Genomic DNA, 22,059 nt, shown 5'->3' with positions numbered 1-22,059 from the left:
CCTTGTGATCTTCACAGCTATGTAAAGGTAAGGTCTATTAGATGCATCTGAGAACCGTGTGAAAGGCAAAAGCTCCTGTGAGATTCATTCCTTCCTGTCCCCTCTTGAACCTGTACTCCTTAAATAATTTGCAGGAATGCAATGAAAGTTTAGAAGTATGTATTTTAAAGAATTATAAGTTTGCATTGCCATACTAAAGGAGCCTTCTGCCAAGAGCGGAAAAAGAGCAGGATGCAAAAGTGCCTTTACTAAATAAGGGCCATTGATATAAACTCAAGTATACATTCAAACCTTTGCCTAATTAAAACCTTGTCTGGGAGATATACAATTTAATAGCAGTTCCACGTACTTACATGTCAAAACAAATCCCACAAGCACTGCAACAAATGATGTCTGACTTTTAGGACTTGGGGTCTTGCTGTTCATTGATCCCAGTGTCCAAATGAAGTTTTGCCTGCAATAGGAGCATTCAGGTGGGTGCACTCCCTTGTGTATTCTCTCTTTTCTGTAAGTGGAGAGATCATAGAATAGTTTGGGTTTGAAGGGACCTTCAAAGGTCATCCAGTCCAAGCCCCTGCAATGAACAGGGACACCTGCAACTAGATCAGGTTGCTCAGAGCCCTGTCCAGCCTGGCCTGGAATGTCTCCAGGGATGGGGCATCTCTCACTTCTCTGGGCAACCTGGGCCAGTGTTTCACCACACTCATCCTAAAAATTTTTTTCCTCATGTCTAAATTGATCACACTGTCTCTGCCTTGATGTTTTCATGTGCCTGGTTTTGCACATGAAGTACGTATAAATAATAATGTAATTAAACACTTGTCCAGCCACACACCTGAATGAGAGGGTCCGACAGCTTCCCAAGTCCCCAGCAAAGGCCATGCAAACGCAGGGTGAGCCCGCAGCGAGCCCCAAATCCCGGGCTCTGCCCCGCGTGGCCAGCGAACCCAGAGGGGCCAAGTTCCGCCTCCGCTGAGCCCTCTGCGAGCCCACGCCGCGGGTGGCTGTCCCACGGGTGTCACCGGCAGGTGTGGGCAGAGCCCACGACACAGTTACCCTAGCCGCGGGAAGGGTAGCGAGGAGACAGAACATGAACGCGTGACGCCCGCCCGAACGGCGGGGTGCTGCGATTATTTGGGACTACCACAGGGGGGATCCCCACGGGGGCTCCGTGGAGAAGGGGGACCGGAGGAGGGGTACCGGGAGTGGGGGCGGCGGGGAGGGCGAAGCGGCCGGGGCGGGCGGCGGCCGCCGGGGGGGGCTGCGGGCGCGGCGCGGGAGCTGCGGCAGAAGATGTCGCCGAGGCGGTGGCTGCCGGCGTGGTGGCGGTGGTGGTGGCTGCCCACGCTGCTGTGGGGCGGCGCGGGGGGGTACGTGGTGGTCAGCTCGGTGTCCTGGCCGCTGCCCGAGGGGGAGGAGGAGGCGGCGGATGAGCTGCACGGCTCTTCCACCGAGGATGCGATCCCCGCGTTGCTGGAGGAGGCGGGCGGCCTCTGGAAGCAGAGCTACCCGGCGTCGGCTTACCGGGAGGATGCGGCCCTGGGCTCCGGGCCGGCGGCGCGGCGCTCGGGCCAGGGGGCCGCCCCATCCAGGATGTTCTCCTACCGACGGGAGGGCGGCGGGGCGCCGGGCCGCGCTGGGACCGCCCGCTTCCTCGCCCACTACAACACCTGGGGCTTCGTGGCTACGCGGGCCGCGCACGGAAAGGTACGGTGCACCCCCCCGCACCCGGTGCCCACGCCCGCGGGCTGCCGCGGTCACGCGTGACCTGCTAACGAGCACCAGGCTCCCCCGTGGCCACCCGGCGCTGGCGTCGGGAGCGGCGTTTTGTTCCGTTCCCCCGGCACCTGCGCCGATGTCATCAGGCATCAAACGCGCGGAGAAAATAGTATAAACTCCTTCTAGCAAAAGAAACCGTGTTTTGAGTACGGTCACGGGGGCACGCTAAAAAATTAAAAACAAAAGAAAAAACAAAACACAGACCAACCCAGAAGCAAACACCACAGCAGCAGCGAGGCACAGAAAAAATTACAGTCTTTAAGCTACAACCAGAGCTACAACGTTGGTTTTGGAGACAGGCTTTGTCGTTCCCTACAGCCAGGGGTGGGTGTTTGCACCCTCCAGCCGGCTCCTGGGCACGCTGCCTGTCCCTGTCCCCAGGGGGTGACCCTCTCTGACAAACCTTCCTCCAAAACGACGCTTGTAGCTCTTTTTTCTGCCCTGGGCTCTGGCTGTCACCCTGCCAGCAGGAGAGAGGGAGGAAGAGGAGGAAGAAGAGGAGAAAGAGGAGGTGGAAGAAGAGGGGAGCCTGCTGAGCTACTGGAAATCTGTGTGTCCCACAGTGGTGCAGCTACGCTGGCTTAAAAGGCGATTTCTCTGTCAGGAGCATTAAGCAAGAGCACTGGAGAACCGGGGTCATGTTTTTTTCCAGCTTTAAGATATTTTCCTTTTTAAAATTAAAGGTTGGAACGAGACATGGCATCCAATACCACTCGGACAAAAAATAACAATAATTTTAAAAAGACAGCTTTAACTTTCACTTGAAAGTATTCACAGATTGATTTAATGTACAATTTAAAAAACAAAGTTAGAAGCACGTTAATCTCCAGAAATCTTGGCTGAGTTAGTGACAGTTTATGTTATAGTGAAATAATAAGCCACAGGTTAAAAAAATGTACCATTAAGTAAATACAAACATACACACAAGAGGCCTGTAATTCTACATCAGATTGTCGGAAATCCTATTGAAACATATGATCTTAGCTCTTCTGGTTTACGCTCTCACGAGAAACCCTTGGTGGAATTACAGCTCTAATATAGTCTGCAGTTAGCTGCCTCTAGTTATAATGCAGAGGTAACACAGAAAAATCTGATTCATAAGAAAATTTATAATGGATAAAGGGATGTTGCTGCTCTGAATGCTGAATTATGATGCCTGTGATCCCAATTCTTTTTGAGAACCCACTGTAATGTTAACTATGCATGACACTCTGAGCATTTTAAACAGTGGAAACATGTCCTGCAATATTACTGACAGCTACTAGTTTTTTCTACATTGTAACATAATAATAAACAAGTATTTTTAGTTTCTAAGTTACGTAGCTTCATTAAAGTGTTCCTTGAAAGGAATGCTAACAAGAAGGACCAAGCACTATAAGCATTAAAATTTTAAAGGCATATAAACATTAAAAATCAGAAAGCATGCAGTGCAGGTAATAACATCATCCAGGGTTTTCTTATTAACTATTCATACTTAATTTGATTTTGCTGTAAAGGATTTACCAGTTACATTGAGTTAATGTGTTGACTGATAATTTTACTATTTAACATCTAATTGACCATGAGGAAAGAAATATCTGAAGACATGAAAAAACAGTAATTCATTAAGGAGCTGTCATTGCAATTTATAATGGGATGAAATGCATAATGAGTATAAATCGTAACAGAGAATATTAATGTGTGTCACTGCTAAGCAAGGACAGTTTTGCATGTGTTATATCCATCATATATGTGCAGGTCAGAGTATGGGAGAAAACTTTTTGAAAACTTGGCTCCTTGGTGCCCCTCCTCCTACATGGGAGGAAGGTTTGCTCTGGTTGGCTTGGTGGTCAAGACCTTCCCCCAGAGCTCAGATTTCCTGCCCAGGCAGCTGAGCTGATGTTGAGCTTGACTTTAAACACAGCTCTAGATAAAATGCCTTCCCCTCTCTCTCAAACTGATGCAATCACGTTGCAAAACAAGGCTAAAAGGGGAGGCAAAATTAGCAAAAAAGCAGGCTGAATCCAGGCTAAATTAGGCTCTGTGTCCTTTAGGGTTTGAAAAAGGATCTCAGCGCTGTTTTGGAGTAAACATTTCTTGAGGCTGATGGCATTGATTTTAATGTGCCTAAACATATTTAATTTGGTGGAACACAAATGTTCTCTCTAATGTCATGGACAGGTCTGGAAAGAAGAAATAGAGGAGAAATCTGTTTTCATAGAAGCATGATAGATCTAATTTAGAAGAAGGTCTTCTGTCTCATAATGACAACAGAAAGTGGGAGACTGAGCACTTCAGGGATCCTGTCCTGTCAGCTGGAGCCCCTGAGGGAATCCCTGGCATTGCAAACCCTCTATGTGCAAAGAAGTAACCAGCTGCTTATTTGGATTTTGCAGATCCAAGGTATGCCCTATGGGAACTGTTTACTTCTCAGCGACGGTCCCATCAATAACAGCACTGGAATCCCTTTCTTTTATGTGACACCGAAGGACAACACTGTGGCAGATCTCCTGAAGAATCCTGTGGCTTCTCTGACCCTGCCAGAGGCAGATGGAAATTTCTGCAGGTAACAGAGTTTTATCTGCTACTACCACCTTATGTAAAGAGGGAACAGAGTCCTCAGAACAAAATGATGGGCCTCCACCTCCAATGTCCTGTATTTATTTTTGATCTCACCATCAGCTACAAGCTCCTCCTTAGGTTTGTTTTATAGGAAGCTGCCCCAGTAGAGCGCAGTAAAGAAATGCAGAAGTTTCATTGGCCTACATTTTAGCATTGACAGCTGCAGTGGCTTTCAGCTCTCATATTAACATATCTACATTTTAATCTCTTCTTGGAGGTGTCTACGTAAAACCTAGGTGTTCGAGATCCCCTTATAGGCCATGGTGTGAAGTCCCTAGGGTTTGGAGGGCTATCCAAGTCACAGTAAAGCAGACACCCTTGCTCTGCTGAAGAGCTTTGGAGGTCCTGCTGATTGCCTTGGCAGGGCTCTACCTCTCCAGGGTCTGTAAGGAGATCTCAGGCTCTCAGTTCACAAATTATACACTCAGGACCATGCCACTCAGTCTGGTTTCCACCTCTTCAGAGAGTACAATTGAAATATCATTGCACATTTTCGGTGCCTTGTGTATCATGAACAGCTGGCAGATGTTCCCCCACATAAAGGAGGCCAGGTCTGAGATTTACTGATCTACAGCTGACCCCAGGTTTATCACTCCAGAGATAGCAGTGAGTTGACTTCTTTCTTCTAATCATATGCACAGTGTGTAACTCCAGATCACTGAAGCTTTTCATGTGCAAAATGTATATTTGTAAACTCAAAGATGATTCAGTTTTCCCCTCCATGCTTGTTTCCTTGAAAAAGACATATCTCTGCCATATGTTTGTTTACAGTCAAACACGTGGCAAACTTGGCTGGGTCAGCCTTGTGTGAAGACGTGTTTCCATAGGCCTCTTTACGTGAGGAGGTACATGACAGCGAAACTGTGTCAGACAGGACTCTGTTACCAAAGCAGATCTTAGCTGGTATTCCAAGGAGGGAGAGAGGAGAACTGGAAATTACAGGCTGCTTCAGAAAGAAATGGGATTGAAAGTTTTTACCCCAACTTAAGGTCCTTGTTGGGGGAGAAGAGGTTCATCTTAAGAACTGGATCACAGATTTACCCATCTGGGAATTGCTTTGGGTATCATCCCGCCTCTCAAGCCCGCTAGCTGAGAACAACACTGGAAGAAACAGTGAATGTCAAATGTAAAGCACATTACTGTTACACTTGTCTGCATTTGCCTCCAGAACACACAGTTTTCTTAAGAGTTATATAGTTATATAGTGGCAAAACGAGATGGTTCTTAGTCCTAAGCAGGACAAGTAATTTCAGACTGACATGCTCATACATGGCACCCTCTTGCAAAGTCAAACATCTAATAGGAGCCTTCTATTGCAACATTTGTTAAGGTGATTCAGCTTTGAGCTCTTGAGATGGTCAACAGAGTGGTGAAGTTAAACCCAAAATGGTTCTGCTTGTTTCTTAAAATGTTTTCATTAAATATTTTGAATTAATAATTTAATGAATAAATATACCAGTTCTTTTTGTAACAGACTAATGAAGCTTATTCCTGCTCTCTAAGCTTTTTCATTCAATTAAATATCGAGCTGAATATCTGGACCAAGTGCTTAAAAATGTATGCTCAGTCCTAGCACCTACCCAATGCCCTATTTTCAGAGGCTCAAGACTCAGAGCTCCTGGTGTTGAGCACTTCTGAAAATTACACACCCATTTAGGCACTTAAGTGTGGCCTTTCATCCCTGACTTTAAACAACCACTCTTGAAAGACTTTGCCTTTTATGTTTTAGCAACATCACCATCCAATTTACATGTTTGGGAAGTGCCAATTCACCAACAAAAGAGAAATGCTGCATGATTTATAGAAATAAGAAATTCATATGCATCTCAACTCTTGGAGAATATTTATCCACTGTCTTTCTATTCAGTAACTATTAATTTCCAAACCAAACCACTACCCTTTTGCTCCATGTGGCAGAATGTGCTGCTGTTTGTCATGCAGCCAGGGCAACCTAGATTCTGCCACTCGACTTTCTAGTTCCTTCCACAGCCCGAGACCACGTTTTCGGGCCAGGTTCAGCTCTCTGGGCACTGCCAGGGAGCTAAACCTGGACTTCCAAACCAGCTTAGGCCAAACTAATTACCATTGGCCACATCTCTCCCTCCCTACCAACAGTCTCCCACGATCCCCATCAGCTCTGGGATTGGCCTGACGCTGAGTTGAAACACCCATCTGAAGAAAATTAACCTGACAATGAGAATAAGGTTTTCTGCTGGCCCTTCTTCCTTTCTTCCCATGGTGGCTGCTGCTTCTGGCTGGGCAATCCCACCCCCTCCCTTCAGCTGACCATATGGCGGGCCTATTTTAGTTCAGTAACCCAGCAGAAACCTCTTCCCTTTTATTAGATTCCCTTTTATTAGATTCCCACTGGGTTAGTAACTTGAATCAGCTCCACAGAAGCCAGAGGAGGGCAAAGGAGAGGGGAAGGGAGAAAGAGGAGGAAGATGGGACATCCCCATTTTACCACGTAACCATACTCTAAATACTCAGCTTACTACTGAATTGAGTACAAAGATTCAGAGGCTAATGAGTGCTCCTTGCATTATGTATGTTGTCCTTACATTCAATTTGTTTTACATTCTTTCTGAAGTTCTCATCTGGAACAGATATTGGCTGGCATTAGTGCAAAGAACAAGCAAGACAGAGAATGAAAAGCTGAGGCATTTGTGGAGCTGCAGTTTGTGTTTTTGATGATAGCTAGGAAAATGTGAGCAAGCTCTGCTGCTGTCTCACAGCCAGGAAGCATGTGGGCACTGGAACTAACTTTCTTCTTTCCCATCCCTCTGTAATCAGGGTCAGAAGTGAATTTACTTTTTAAACTAGTGACCTGTAAGCGAGTTTTACATTTTAAACTAGTAAAAGTTTACAATGTGACCCTATACATCATCCTATCATCCTACCGTTACCTTAGAGCTTCTGCGGGCAGTGTGAAAGTGAAGAAAATAATGAGTGTGTCTGGGTCCCACTACCAGCGCTTGGGGTTGCCTGTCCCTAGCACTGCCTGCAGCACTGGATGTGCTGCTGGTGACACAGGCAGCTGGCTACCTCTGCTGCTGGCATTCCCAGCATCCTTTTGGATGAGAGAGCCAACAGCACCCTGGCTTGTACCAGAAATAGTGTGGCCAGCAGGACTTGAGCATGATCATCCCCCTGTACTTGGTGCTGCTGAGACCCCACCTTGAATCCTGTGTTCAGTTTTGGGCCCCTCACTACAAGAAAGACACTGAGGTGCTGGAGAGAGTGCAGAGAAGGGCAACGAAGCCGATGAGGGGTCTGGAGCACAAGTCTGATGAGGAGCAGCTGAGGGAACTGGGGCTGTGTAGCCTGGAGAAAAGGAGGCTGAGGGGAGACCTTATCTCTCTCTGCAACCACCTGAAAGGAGGTTGTAGCATGGAGAGGGTTGGTCTCTTTTCCCAAGTAACAAGTGACAGGATGAGAGGAAATGGCCTCAAGTTGCACCAGGGGCGGTTTACATTGGATATTTGGAAAAATTTCTTCCCAGAAAGGGTTGTCAGGCATTGGAACAGGCTGAGTCACCATCCCTGGAAGTGTTTAAAAGGTGTTTAGATGAGGTTCTTAGAGACATGGTTCAGAGGTGGACTTGACAGTGTTAGGTTAATGGTTTGACTTGATGGTCTTGAAGGTGTTTTCCAACCTAAACAGTTCCATGATTCTATGCAGACAGCACATAGCATTCTCAGTGCAGAGCTTGATGTGACAGCTCAGCTTTTATATAGCAGGTTTCTTTCTTTTCTCTACTCACTTTATATGAGAGGCAAGATCTCTTACTCTGAGGGACCTCAGGTCCTGCTAGTATTAAAGTGGCATCTGTGAGGTTTACGTTGCAAAGGCAAGTTTCATTTATAGATGGTTTTAATACCATAAATTTATTTGGTCAAGGGTATTACTAATTGTTTTGGCTTCAAAATAATTGTACAAAATAGCTAAATGAGTAATGCTATACGTGAGAAAGTTCATGTCCTTGTACTCCAGCGATGTATTTGCAGCTTTTTTTCATGTGGAATTTTATTAGAATTTCATTATTAACCTACTCGGAGTTGTAAGAATTAAATGTGAAAGCTGGTCGATGTCTGTAGTCAATGCTCCTGGGAGTATCTGGCACTTTCCTGAAAAATGCTTCTGACCTATTGCATGCAAAAAAAAAAATCTGGCCTTTAGAAAGAAAATACAGCTGACATTTCAATAGTCTTCTTGTATCTAATGAGTATCAAGTGACTTGTGTGTGTGTACATCAGTTTGATATTAAGTTTATTTAACTGCGATTTCATTTGCTTTGTTTCAGAACAGACTCAAGTTTCAAACCATGACAATAAATATTTTCACTTTCAGGGATGTGAGGAATACACAGTGGCCTTTTTGGTGCTCCAGCCTTAATATTTAATCAGCTGGAGAGAAAATTTGACATGCATAAACTAATAAGAGAAATAACATTTACTAATGAAAGAAAGAGAGCTGTGATGCATCTGAAAAGGCAGCAATTGAAAGACATTGTAATGTTGCAGCTCCGGTCTGGATTCCTCATCCCTGACCTAGAGGTTGACATTTCCCAGAGGGAGATGGGCCGTGTGTCTCTGAGGAGGCTCTGATGGCCGGGCTGCAGAAAGCAATCGTTAGCAACTGCATCCGAGCTTAAGGCAGATAAATGGATAGTAGAGGCAAGAAAAATTAAACAGTCCGGACCTATAAATAGACTAAACTGGCATGTCTGTGCCACAGACAAGCTGAAAAGACTCAGTCCCATTCTTACAGCTTTCAGAGGAAGCAAGACCGAGCCCGACATTAAAGAATAGAGCAGCTATTGTTCTAAATACATTTCCCAACACACAGGCTGCTCAGAGGATCCCTCTTTCCAAGTAAGCTCCTGGACCCGCCTCATTATAGCTGCAGTCTGGAAAACAGGCAATTAATTTTAAACATGTGTCGCCTCCTTGACATGAGGTTCAGCACATTTGTAGGGGCAAACTGCAGCCTTCTTAGAGAAGGAGCTGCCACAAACTGGTTTTCACACAAGGGAAAAAGAAAAGCAATGAGCTTTGGGGTCAAACCATGCATTTGTTTTTTGTTTGTTTTTTTGCTATTAGTTTGGAGGATGGTGTTTCAAAATCCACACTGCAGACTGTGAGTGATTTTGAGGGACCCAGGTTCTTCTCTTAGTTGATGACCTGCATCTTGATGTCTCTGTCAGAGCCATTTTACCCACTCTGCATCATCTACTGCTTGAGGTAGCAGATTGGCACTACCAGGCAGATGTGTTCAGTCTTATAAGCTGGCTTTATAGGTTTCCTAAACTCTGCATCAAAAAGGCTGATGGGAAGCGGTGAGCATCTCCAGTGCTTCTGGATACCACAAGGCCATGGGAAGAGGAGAGTAATGCGGTGAGTTAGGGTCCCTGCTCATTGGCAGCATGCATTTACTGCTAACTTCATTCCTGGGCAATCCTGAGAGAAAATAAGCCTGGCATGGATGGCAGACACAACCTCTGGGTTTGTAGAGTTGCTGTCTGTTAATAGAAGGATGACTAAAACAAAGAAATTTGGCACTGCACCTTCACACAAAGAGAAATGACCCATGCAGAAGACAAGAGCTGAATCCAGACATCCCTCAGTTTTTGAGATCCACCTCCTGGTTCTGTGGCACAGACACATTTCTAGTTCTGGTGTTTATATTGACCCATTTTAGTCATATGCAAATAATTATGGCAGTAGTTGTTCCTGAAAAATCTGTATTTAAAAAATTACGAAGATACCAAATTAGAAAGTAAAATATGAAACCTACTATCATCATGACCCAATGCACACAATATAGTTCTAAATTACTATTTTTTTTCCTGTATTCTTAAATAACCAACTTCCCAAAATCCCCGTCTAGTGACGTAGTATGTGTTTCTCTGACTCTGTTTACAGATATAGTTGATGCTGATTCTTTTTTCTTTCCCTGTGAGTTGTCTATGGTTAAACTATATAAAAGTTTCCTGTATGAAACACAGAGTTCAGCTAAACAAATGAATTGTTATTGTCCGTGAAGACAGACAAACAGACTGACTTCACTTAACAAATTCTGATTAAAACATTCTAAGGAGGATTATCTTCTAGGAAGAGAGAAATTATTTAAAACACAAAACCAGGTATGCTATAAATACAGGCTCACTTAAATGCAGAAGAGCCATTTTACCAATACTCTTCAGCTGCCAAGCCTGATCTCAGATTCAGCACAGAAGAGTGCTCTTCCAAATGCAAAAGCAAAGATGTCTTTTAACTATCTTTGCTGGCTCTCAGACACGGCTGATAAAGAAATTCTTGTCAAAATCAGAGCAGGGCAGGGCAAAACTGCCCAGCTGTATCCAGCTGAAGGCCAGCAACAGCTTTTCAGATTATGAAATTGCTTTCAGCAGAGATTTTGTTTGACGTTCATGCCACAGAGATTAGCAGCACCAATACATTCTTTCTGCTTCAGTGACCATGGTAGTTAGTGGTGAGCAGATGAAATGTATGAAGAGGATAACTTGCTTTTCAAATTTAATCATATTTATGAATCAAAATTATAAGCACTTTCCAGTAATTCTCTGAGGACATAGCATTTCCACCTTTCCTTTCTGTAAATTTTAGGGGACAAAAAAATCCTATGATGTATTGTATATATACTAGAAAATAACTCTGAGTCTTCGCCTTGTGCCCAGGCTGGGGTTGGGCGAACAGGAGCCCTGCGCAGGGTGACAGGGTGCCCGCCTTGCGTCTGTGGGAGGTGGCAGGGATGAGCTTGTTCCAGCAGCCAGCCCCAATTCACGGCTTTGTAAGGCTGCTGCTGTAGGAGAGGCTGGAATGTGTGGAGACGGTCATTGCCACATCACCCTTATGCCACACAAGCTGCATGCTCTGAAGTAGGAAAAAATGCAGGAAAACTGTTCTCTGGGGCTTTCTTCTTGGCTCTCTGGCTCTCCTTTTCTGCAACAGGAGAAGGCTGTGTCTCAACTTCTTTTCTCTTCCATTCTGCTCAAAAAATAGAGGGGTAAAAGAAGTGCTTTCTCACAGGGTGGGGAGAACTGCCTTCAGGGGAGATGAAGAGGTTTTATGGATCCTGAGAGGGAGGATGGAAGGTCCTGTCTCCTCAGGGGAGTGGAGGAGAAGAATGGCAGCTCCTCTGTGGGAAAAAGAGGCTGGGGAAGAAGAAAAAGAGAGATTCTCCTCCATAGACCCTTGCTTCCTCCCCCAGTCCATGGAGCATTGCTGAATCCTCCCACCTTCCTCTTGCTGATTCCTTTTCAGGACACCTGGCTCTCCCTCCCGAGTGCCCCCCAAACTCCTGTTTTGCCTTTACTGCTGATCTGTGCCAGACCTGTTTCACCTCACTAATGGACTTCAGAGGCTGAGAATTATGGTAATACCCTGGTGATAGTTTTGATCAGAAACCAGGAGACAGAGCATTGTCAGTCAAAGCAGAGATCTCAGATGTGAAAGGAAATCCCAGAAGTCCAAACATCATCACCTCATGTGCAAATATAACCACATCAGCCTGAGCTACAGGTTCATCAGATCTGGACTTGGCTACTTGTTGTACAGGAACCTTCTAATTAAAACCCAAGAGACGGCTAAGTGTAGTAAACAATGTAATGAGTAGGTGGCACTCTTTACCCTGAACCACTCTTGAACCGTGACCCAGAACGTGCGGAAGTGGTTCGCAGTAAAATATTATAAGTGGGACGTGTCACCTCGAGGCATCGCATCACTGCTGGGAAACATATTTCACTTGGACACAGGCTTCTCTTTAAGCTCAGTGAAGCTGGCACCTTTGTGAGTGAGTGCAGCTCATGCTCTCATCTCACAGGTTTGGGAGAGACAGCTGCCTGGGCTGGGCCAAACTCTGTAGGCCTGGTTTGCTCACCGTAAGCAGAGACAATCAATTCTTTGCTCTTCACAAATCAGATGAATAATTAAGATAACCTCTCTTAATGCACTGCGTTATTATAAAATGCCTGAACTGAATCTTCTTCCATTTTAATCTGGCTTCCCTCGGGTTCTGCAACAAGTTATACGTATTTTACATAAGCGCAAGCAATAAATGTGCTCCCTATTGTTTGGCCTCCTTCCACAGTTCCGTGCTTTCTCTTCCCTTCCTTTCATATTTCATCATAGTCTTCATGAAATCCTCTTGGGGTAGATGTAGGACCTGATTCTGCTAAAGACAGGGCCTGAGAAGCCACCTGGGGTTTCCTAAACCCAGTTATCACCACATGCTGTCTCTCCCCATGGCTCTGCCCCCTCTTCTCGCCCCCAGTCAGCAGCGCACAAATGTTGGATAAAGCTGCTCCTCCGCACCTACTTGTTCCTGTGCCAAAAAAGATAAAAGGAACCCAAGGACTAAGAGCTGAATGTGTGTTTATTTATATAGAAGGCAAGAAATAACTAGTGAATGCATTACTAGACCTCTACAGATGTGAGGGAGGAATATTTTAGTAAACATACCTACTTAGCCTGGTATCCCTTTATTATATTTAGTAAAAATATGAGGTATATCCCTGCCAAAACTTCTAGGAAGCAAAGCCTGCATTTACATTAGTTGCACTAGTAACACCACTGAAAATTCAAGACCTGTTCACAATAGAGTTAGAAGTGGTAGACGTAAGTTTAGTATTTTTGATGGTTTAAAAAGTATAAAACCAATCACACATTATTAAGGAAATACTATGCCAAAATTCTTCAGAAACAGATTTATTTCAAAATATGAAAGGGTCCTTTGATAAAGAAAAAACTCTAATGCTAATGTAAGATTAGAATACAAGGTTCCTGTTCTGAAACAGAAAACCTATGATAAGAGGCAGCGCTAAAAACAAATCCAACAAATAGCACAGCAAACTGAACTCAAATGTATCATTATCCTGTTCAACTCCTCCAACTCTTCATCTAACATAATCTTAAAAAATTATTTGTTTTCCTCATTTCCCAGAGAAGCAAACTGACCCTCCAGAATATTATTGAAATGTGCGAAGTTCAGGCTGAGTAAATTTTACCGGGAATGATACTGTTGCGTGTGTCAATTAGTGTAACACCCAAATTCATGAGAGAACATAGAGAAAACTGCAAACAGAAGAAGGAGCTGGGAGAAACAAAGCAAAACCAACACAAACAAAACAAAATTCCAAACAAAATAAAAAATAACACCCTCCCCCAGAAAAAAAAAAAAACAAAACACCAAAAACCAAACCAACCAACCAAACAACAACAACAACAAAACCCAAGAAACAACCAAAAAACCCACCACACACCAGAAATAAAACCATTCCAGATATGTATGTATAGTGTGGGGGGGGTTTTGTCACCCAAATATGCGGAGAGCAGTTTTTCCTGTAAATGGGGGAAGAGTCACATCTGACACTCATATCAGGCAAAACTGTCTCAGCAAGAGCAGGCAGGATTCACTGCTTAACCACAGCTACTCCAGGTCAAAATCAGCAAGTACGCTTTTAGAATAAACATGTACTTGCACGAAAAGATCAAATAATTGTAATTGAGAAGGTGTCAGAGCAAAACCTCTTGCTGCTCCTTATCATGCCTAAATCTATGGCCTTTATCCACTCCTGTGAAGTGCACTCATCATTTAATGACAACCCCTTTCTAATTCCTCTCTGAAAGTAATTAACAATGTCTTACCTAGGAGCTATACCCAAGAAAGGCACTTGGAAATACTCTTGCTTTTACCTTCTCTTCAGTTGTTTTACAATACTCTTGGGCTGCAGAGGAAATGGTTTCCTACACACAGATATACAGCTATTAGTTTAAAGCAATCTTCTGAACTGAAATTTTGCTAGTGAGAAGTCCCTTCCTTTCTGCACTTTTAAGAATCATCAAGTTAAATATATAAACATACGTAGAGGGTGTTGATACAGTATTAAGCACAGAAGACAACGATAGATCAGGAGACCGCTTCAAAAGGACTTGAGGACTCTGCCATCCAGGGTAAAACTGCTGCAAGAGTGTGAATCTGCACTGGCCTGGCTGCTGGACACGCAGGCCCCCAGGTGACCCCCTGTGTCTGTGGCATTCAGCTGCTCTCTCTGCAGCTGCATACAGTGCATTCGCCTTGTATTTATTTTTGTTCTGGTGGGTGAGTTTTCCTGTCGGATGATGAACACTGAATGGTCACACAACACCCAAAACCTGTGCAAAAGAAATGCTGGGAGCTGCAGGTATCCCTGGGGCACGGAGCTGCGCGGCTTAGGGACAGGATGCTCTCAGGCCAGCTGTGAAACTGCATCTTCAGCATGTGGTAGGAGTTAGTGTTGAGGATCTGCAGCGTGCCATGTGTCCACGGTGACAAGTTTGTACTCTGAATAAACACTGACAAAAATAAAGCCAGTGACCAGATAGGGAACACAGATTTTCAGGTACTCAGAACACCATTCATTTATTACTTCATAATTTAAAAAAAAATGTACTATAGAAAATTAGACCATTATTTATAGATGTGAACAGCAAGTTTGAGCTTGATCTTCGGCAGCTGCCCTTCCTCCCATTCAGAAAGCACACCAGAGGAAAAAGAGTATGAGTGGAGCTTGTCCAGAGGTCATTAAGCTGAACACCCCCTTCAGACAACTGCTGCTCCAGCCTGAACAGGATGCTGAAAAAACATCCCAGAGATTATGTGACTGCAAATTGCTCTTTGGAGCTTAGACTACAGGCGGTGCCAAGTGCTTACTGGGCGCAACTGACTATCAATCAACCGCCTATACTTCCTCTCGTACCTCTGTTCGGGACCCTGTCTATAAAAGCAGAGACTTTATCGAGTGACTTACACAGTCTTTCAGAACCATCTGTGGGGAATCTGCAGGTGTTAAATTAGCTGCAGGAGGATGCCCATATGTTTCCTGCATGCAGTAGACACATATTGAGAATGATAATAAAATTTAAAAAAAAAGCCATTGCACACAGTTAAGGCTAAAGGGCTCAAACCAAGATCTTTAAGTAAAATCACACACAGATGAGATGTAATTTACTGTGATTTGCTGCTTCAGATTAAAACTCAGAAAGAAATGCAGTCTTCATTTGCTAGTGCAGTTTTTTGGTCTTATGTTCTTATGTAGGCAGACAGCCCTGTGAGATGCTTTGCAGTCTCAGACTGCTGGCAATGGGGCTTGGGGCTGCTCAACACTTGCCAGGATCAGGCCTTTGTATTTATTTCATATAACTTTCTTTTTTTTTTGGTGACTGGTCAATTTACTTATGATTTATATCCTTGTATTGTATATGTCAGAGTCAGCAAGTGCTCCTCAGCTCCTAATGGGAGTTATATATTGTTCCTGTATAGAAAGAGCCAAAAAGCAACAAGTGCCTTCCCTATCTTGGTCTGAAGGATGAAGGCAGTTGGAGAATTTCTTTTTTCAATAGATCTTGTCTCTTTGGTGCAAAGCAATTGAAAAATGGGTAAAAATGAACAAGAACTGAGTTTCTAGGATAGGCGTAAGGAAAAGACCTTGTGTTTTACAGACAATACACATATGCATGCTTATTTTGTAGGCCCAGGTGCTGACTAATCATCTCACTAATTCTCTTCAGAATCCTGAATTCAGGTCTGTACGTATACCTGGGAAAACTGCCATTTTCACGTTTTTTACAATCTAACATATTAATTCATTTATTAAGATAATAAATTAAGATTAAGCAACTCTCAGAGATCTCTTTGAGGTGAGTATTCTTTCAGCAGCCCCCCTGCACATTATAGCTGGGCATAGAAAAGACCTGCAAGGCTTGACAAAATCTTGCAGCTTTTTATATGCGAGCAGGAGTTCATATTCCTCCAAAACAAGGAAACCAAGCTATTACACATGAACATTTTTCTCTGTGCACAGAAAAAATGTAATTGATCCGGAGGATGCAAAGTGTGCCAGGTTGACTCTAACGGGACAGATGGTCACGGTGCCTCCGGAGGAAGTGGAATTTGCCAAGCAAGCCATGTTTTCCAGGTCTGTATGTAACAGGCATGTAGTAGAGTGCACCCTGCAGATTCGAAACAAATACAAGGATATGGCTGTTTGTTATGGAAAATCTGAGGAATAACAAGCTTGAGCTTTACTTTGGGGCCACAAAGTGTGTTGGCTCCTATGTGGCTGGGAACTACAGGCAGAGTTGTGTGACCTCCTTTTAACTCTCGAGGTAATGAACTATAGAAATGCAATTAGTCAATATTCATCTCTGGTACAGCATGTGGTTTATAATCTGGGGATTATGAAAATATTTCATTTGGCTTCGAGGAGAGATTCCATAAATCCAGGGTGTATTTGTTACCTTTAATGATTCTTCCCCACCTCAGGACAGGTGGAGCTCTTCAGCCACAGCCCCCTGCTCAGAGACGGTGCAGAGCTCTGCTGCCTTTGGGCTTGTGCTTGTTTGCAGGGTGGAGTTTGCTGGTTTTATTACCTCTCCTGACGTACCACAACTGCTATTAAAGCCATAACACTTGCAGAAGAGTCTCCTTTGAACAGCTGTAAGCACAACCTTGACACAAACACACCCCCAGGGCGTGCCCCCATGTCCTCCTGTGGGTCTTCAGCAAAACAGGCACTACATGCCCAAACCTTGGCTGGGGCACACATCTCCCACATAGGCTGCCAGGGGTGAGACTGCCTGGTCAGTCACATTCTGCTGGGAAACTGGGATGATCTGGGTTCCAAACCAGCCCAGAGGTGAGATTCTCTCTGTCCTGCTGGAAGGGGTTAAGGTGGGAGCCTGTCAGCAGGTATCCCATGGATACCGAAAAATGGGACCAGGAATGGATGGGGCCTACATTGGCACACAAGCCTTTTTTACGGACTTTGCCAAAATCAGATTCCTATGCGAGCCAGGGTCCACCAGCACATTAGCAGCAGATGGTTCACTGTCAGGGCCCAAAAGCCACACTGACACGGTGAGGGCTGCCAGGGCTCACCCATCCAAAACCAGCAGTGGCTGGAGCCACTTCCCAGTGCCACAGTCATGGGTGCTCAGAGGGACAACTCACAAAATGGTGGGAAACCTCAGCTCAACCCAGAGGTAGCCACGAAAAACATGGGGCAGAGGAGCACTGGGCCAATGCTGCTTCAACATGCACCGCTTCCCCCACAACAACTGCTACCAAAAATGCAGCATGTTCAGAATGCTGTTTCCTTGGAACAGATATGAGCACAACCCTGACCCACATTCAGACAATCTCCTCTGGTTTTCCCTTGCTTAGAGACCAAACAACATCTGCCTTTAGGGCTGGGGCTCTGCAGCAGGAGAAGGTGGTGTTTGCTGGCAGCCTTGGTTGCAGTTCTCGCCAGACTGGGGTGTGGAAGATCATAAAACTTTCTGTAAAGGAGGGCAAAAAAGATGGATGGTGGTGGTTCTCAGATCTCAGGTTTCACTCCAGCTGAAGAAAAAAACAGACTATGCATATGCTTTGGCACTTTTTTTTTTCCTCCTTTTCTTTGTCCTTCCAGGCATCCAGTGGTAAGAAAGTGGCCTCGTAGCTATGAGTGGTTCTTCATGAAAATGAACATTGAGCACATCTGGCTTCAAAGCTGGTATGGAGAAGTGTCTGCCATTGCAGTAGAAGAGTATTTAAAAGCAGTTCCAAGTAAAGGATGATTGAATGGACTTCAAGATAAGAGATCTTTGTTTCCTATCCAAACACTTTCAAAATTTCATGCTGGATGGTTACCTTACAGTGATTTTTTTTTCCCAAAAAATGCTTCAAAATAGCTCTGTCTTACATGGAGAAGAGTGAAAATAAACCAACACAGACTTTAAAATTATAAAGGAGAGGCGTATACTAGCCCTACCCTGCAATGTACTAACGTGTCATTTCAAACAGGCAATGCATCATCTTGAATGCTGCTTTAAAATGCTTTGTGTCTGTTTGTTTTGACTTTTATTGCTGTGCACCCACAAGGAAACTACAGTATGTGCTAAATATAATGTTCTGATTTACAGAAAAAGCAAATTGCCTATTCAGAACCCTCTATGTATTGTGGAGGTATTACTACTGCTTGGTCTCCCTTGGTTTGTAAGTACTCTAAGATAAACCTCATAGCTGCAACTTTAAATATTTTAGTTTCAAGAAAAATATTTTGCTAAGCTCTCCTCATTTGCTAAATTATATTTTGTACGTGTGTTTTCCCCTAATTATCTAATTTGATATTTCACTTGGAAATTGAGTAGAAATTATCTCTTTTAGTAGAAAATTGCAAGCAGCTCAAACAACATGGCTTCAGTATAACTTAACTCTTACTGACACAAAACTGGTTAAACACATTAAGGGCCCAAAACAAATCAGCCCCACAAAGATTATACCAATACAAGTATAAACATTCTCATAAGAAAAATTTAAGTAAATGTCCTCAGCTAGATTGTTCCTGTTATGAGACAGGAAAAGTATTTTAGTAGTCTGTAGTCCCATTTTTTTTTGCATTGCTTCTCCAGCCACTGTTTTAACTGATTTGTGCAAATGATTTTTGCAAGCCATCACTAGTTCATCTAGGGGTGGAGCATTTATTTTTTTAAAGAAGCCTAAAGATAGGTAGATATTTCAAGCCATGAAAAACTAATTTTCCTAGTGTGGAAAGTGCAAACTTTGTTGCAAACACGTCTTGTTCGAAGGTATTTTTTTCATCTTCAGCCCTTGCTCTAGGTGTCCTGGTAACCTATCCTGCAGGTCCTAAGGGTATTGCAGTAAGAAAGGTTCAATGGCTAACTGGCCAATTCATTACACAGTTTGCAAATTACACAGCGGCTCTCCCCATAAGGTTAAGAAGCGGACACACTGAATGGGGTGTCCATGGGGAAGGTCTTCCAGCACCTCTGGGAGGGCACTCGAGCTCTGGACACCAGCCCATGCCACGGCCAGGCTGAGGAGGAGCCCGGGTCGCTGGGCGAGCAACCGGAGCTTGTACAGGTTAATCCCCGGGCAGAGCTCAGAGGCAGCTGCGTGGGCTCTGACCTGCTGGAAGCCAATTAAGTATAGCTGAGCTTATTTTGGTTCAGGTGTGGAGAGAGGGAGTCATTCCCAAAGCAGAGCTGGGCACTGTGGTAGCCCTTGGGTGAGTTCAAGGCTCCAGGCATCGCTACCATTCCTGATACTCTGTAAGAATTGAAGACAAATGCAGGTACAAAACTTTCTTTAGACACTTACAATCATTTTATTTTCTTGTCTTGTCTCATTGCCAGAGACTCAAGTCAGAGACACAAGCAGTGCAAATCTTTTGCCAAGGTAATTAAGCGAAAGGAGGAAGCGTCCTGTCTGAGTCCATTTCCTTTTGTTTTGTTTTGTTTTGTTTTTTTGGCAGATGAGCAGCATTTTCCCATTTGAGTTTGCCCCTGAATCTTGCGCTGTGTAGTACTGAAGCAAAATGGCCCACCCTGTACAAATTTATAGGATACCATCAGCTGAAATCCTCCTCAATTTGTATCATTTTGCCATTTCGTCCACTACAGGTTTGATACTTTGCCCATTAGGATAAATGAGACACTTAAAACTGAGTTCAACAGGCCTAGAGCCTGTAAGGGCATCTCCACAAGTCTAACATTTCTGTGCAACTTTAATTATATGTTTCATTATCCCAGTTCACTACTGTTCCTAAAGAAACACGAACTGTGTATTCTCTCCCCTGCCCCTAAACATACACACAGATTAAGTAAATCCAGTGTACAAGATTAATGTTTAAAGGAGCTGAAGAAGAAAGGAAGAATTTTAGAAATGCTGCTGTTACTATACTCTCAATTTCACTTCCATCCTTAGATAGCCTGGTAACAGTGACGCTGTCCTATGTCCTATCCATAAACTTATGAACACTCTTGCCTTAAAGCAGTAAGGGATTGTATCGATGTTTAGTAGAGCTTTAACTGTTTAAGAAGTCAGCGTGCACTACAGAAGGTTGTGAATGTACAGTACCCTACTTGCTATCAGCTGTCTCCCTGCACACCCAGATTAATTGGAGTAGCTTCTGTATGGTAAATTGACACATTCATCACAAAGCTCTTCTATATGCACCTGCCTCGAGGCTCTTGACAGAACGTCAAAACATGAAACGGCTATGGCAGTAAAGTTACAAAAGGGGCTTCGTGAAGAAATGCTGTCTTAAATCACCTGTTCTCATTTCATGCTTCCTTCTCCCAAGGAATAGCTACCATAGAAGTCCTTGAATGTCTGTAGAAATTCATCAAAAATATGACCAGCAGGTTTTGAATGGAAGCAAAAAAAAAGGGGAGGAGATGGTAGTTTGCTTAATTGGGCTTTATGTTACTAATGATATATTAGTTCAAATTTTTCTTTAAACTGACAAATGTCTCAAGTGATATTTGTCATCACGTCATTATGTTTGTTAAAGCTTTTAACCCAAAGAGTGTTATTAACATATCATAATAAAATCATAGTCTCTTTAGACTGTAAAGGGTGTTATCTTACATCAGTCTAAATCAATAGCCAAAATCCTATTTATTTGTTGTGCTTTAATTATCAGATCAAATAAGCATTTTTATAAAAGATCTTGGTAAGTCCTTATGAATTTATTAAGCCTTTCAAGCTGATGTGTAATTTATTTCCATGTGTTCTGTATTTTAGTTATTTCTGTAGCTTCCCCAAAAAAGCTTGTTGTGCAACATGTATTATTTCAAACTTTAACTGTGGTTTAGCAATATTTCAGTGATGCATTTAGTCATGTCTGTATACTTGTCGAAAAAGGGAAGGCCATGTTCTAAACTTGGTTCTCACTTTTTTCTAATTTGTGCGATGTAATGCATGTACAGGATTTAAGCACAGCGAGTTTGAACTGCTGTTCTTATTTAACCAAAGAATGCTCTGTTTCTGATGAAATCTTCATCACTCCACTGGATGGAATGCAACCTCTCTTGTTTCTGTATCTGTATTTCAATTTGCAATGTATTTTGATTTCTAAAGATACTGAATGTTGTTAATAAAATGCCTATCAAGAAGAAATGCAAATAAAACTAATTTCAAAGTTAGTTCAAAGTGCAGTTAGAATATTCTTGAGTCTGCAGTACAGCATCAGCCAGAGTAACTGACCTTTTGCTGATATCCATTATAATTTCTATCTGAACCCAACACCTTGTTTTTTTCTTCGGGTTTCCTGAACCAAGCTAATTTATCTCAAACTGCTTCTGGGAATTTAGACTCAGATCTGCCTTGATACAGCTGTGCTTTTCTCTAGGGAGGAAAGTCTAGCCAAGCAACTTCTATCTTCCCTTTGTCTTCTCATTACCATCAGCTTCGCTTTCACCATGGCCATTAAATGTCACTCTTAACGTTTGCTCTGCTTTTCTACACATGGGGACTGAGCACTCACCTCTCACGTGCACATTAATGGTATTTTGGAAGTTTCCTCAGTGCTATTTCTTCCCTTTCTAGCCTTGCTCTTACAAGTTCTTGTTACAGCTTGTTCTCTGCCGTCTGCTTTCCTCTGGCACGTTTTCCTAAGCCAAGGCTGACAATTTACCTCCTCATCTTGCTTTCCCGCACCATTTCCTTTCAACAAAATTCAAGCTCTCCCACTAAAATTCCCATTTCATATCCGATAAAGGTTATAGGAAACAGCCTGTGTTTCCTATTTACGCTGTACTGTCTTTGTCTTGCCACTGGTTGGACTGCAGTCTCTGTGAGGACCGTGACAACAGTTTTCTAACCTGTGCAAATCAC

General features: G+C 43.5%; 1 protein-coding gene across 1 annotated transcript; it reads left to right on the top strand.

Annotated features, from left to right (window-relative positions):
* Positions 1 to 1,293: 1,293 nt before the first annotated feature.
* Positions 1,294 to 17,996, top strand: CREG2 (cellular repressor of E1A stimulated genes 2; the record flags this gene model as incomplete). The annotated part of the gene is made up of 4 exons (XM_080363473.1): positions 1,294 to 1,707; positions 4,155 to 4,324; positions 16,241 to 16,354; positions 17,849 to 17,996. The coding sequence occupies 4 exons, from the start codon at positions 1,294 to 1,296 to the stop codon at positions 17,994 to 17,996; spliced, it is 846 nt and encodes a 281-aa protein (XP_080219599.1).
* Positions 17,997 to 22,059: the final 4,063 nt, after the last annotated feature.

The sequence above is a fragment of the Nesoenas mayeri genome, assembly GCF_963082525.1.
Source record: "Nesoenas mayeri genome assembly, chromosome: 1".
Taxonomy (NCBI): Eukaryota; Metazoa; Chordata; class Aves; order Columbiformes; family Columbidae; genus Nesoenas; species Nesoenas mayeri.
Note: the sequence above shows the minus strand (reverse complement) of the source record. Positions and strands in the feature narration are given on the sequence as shown.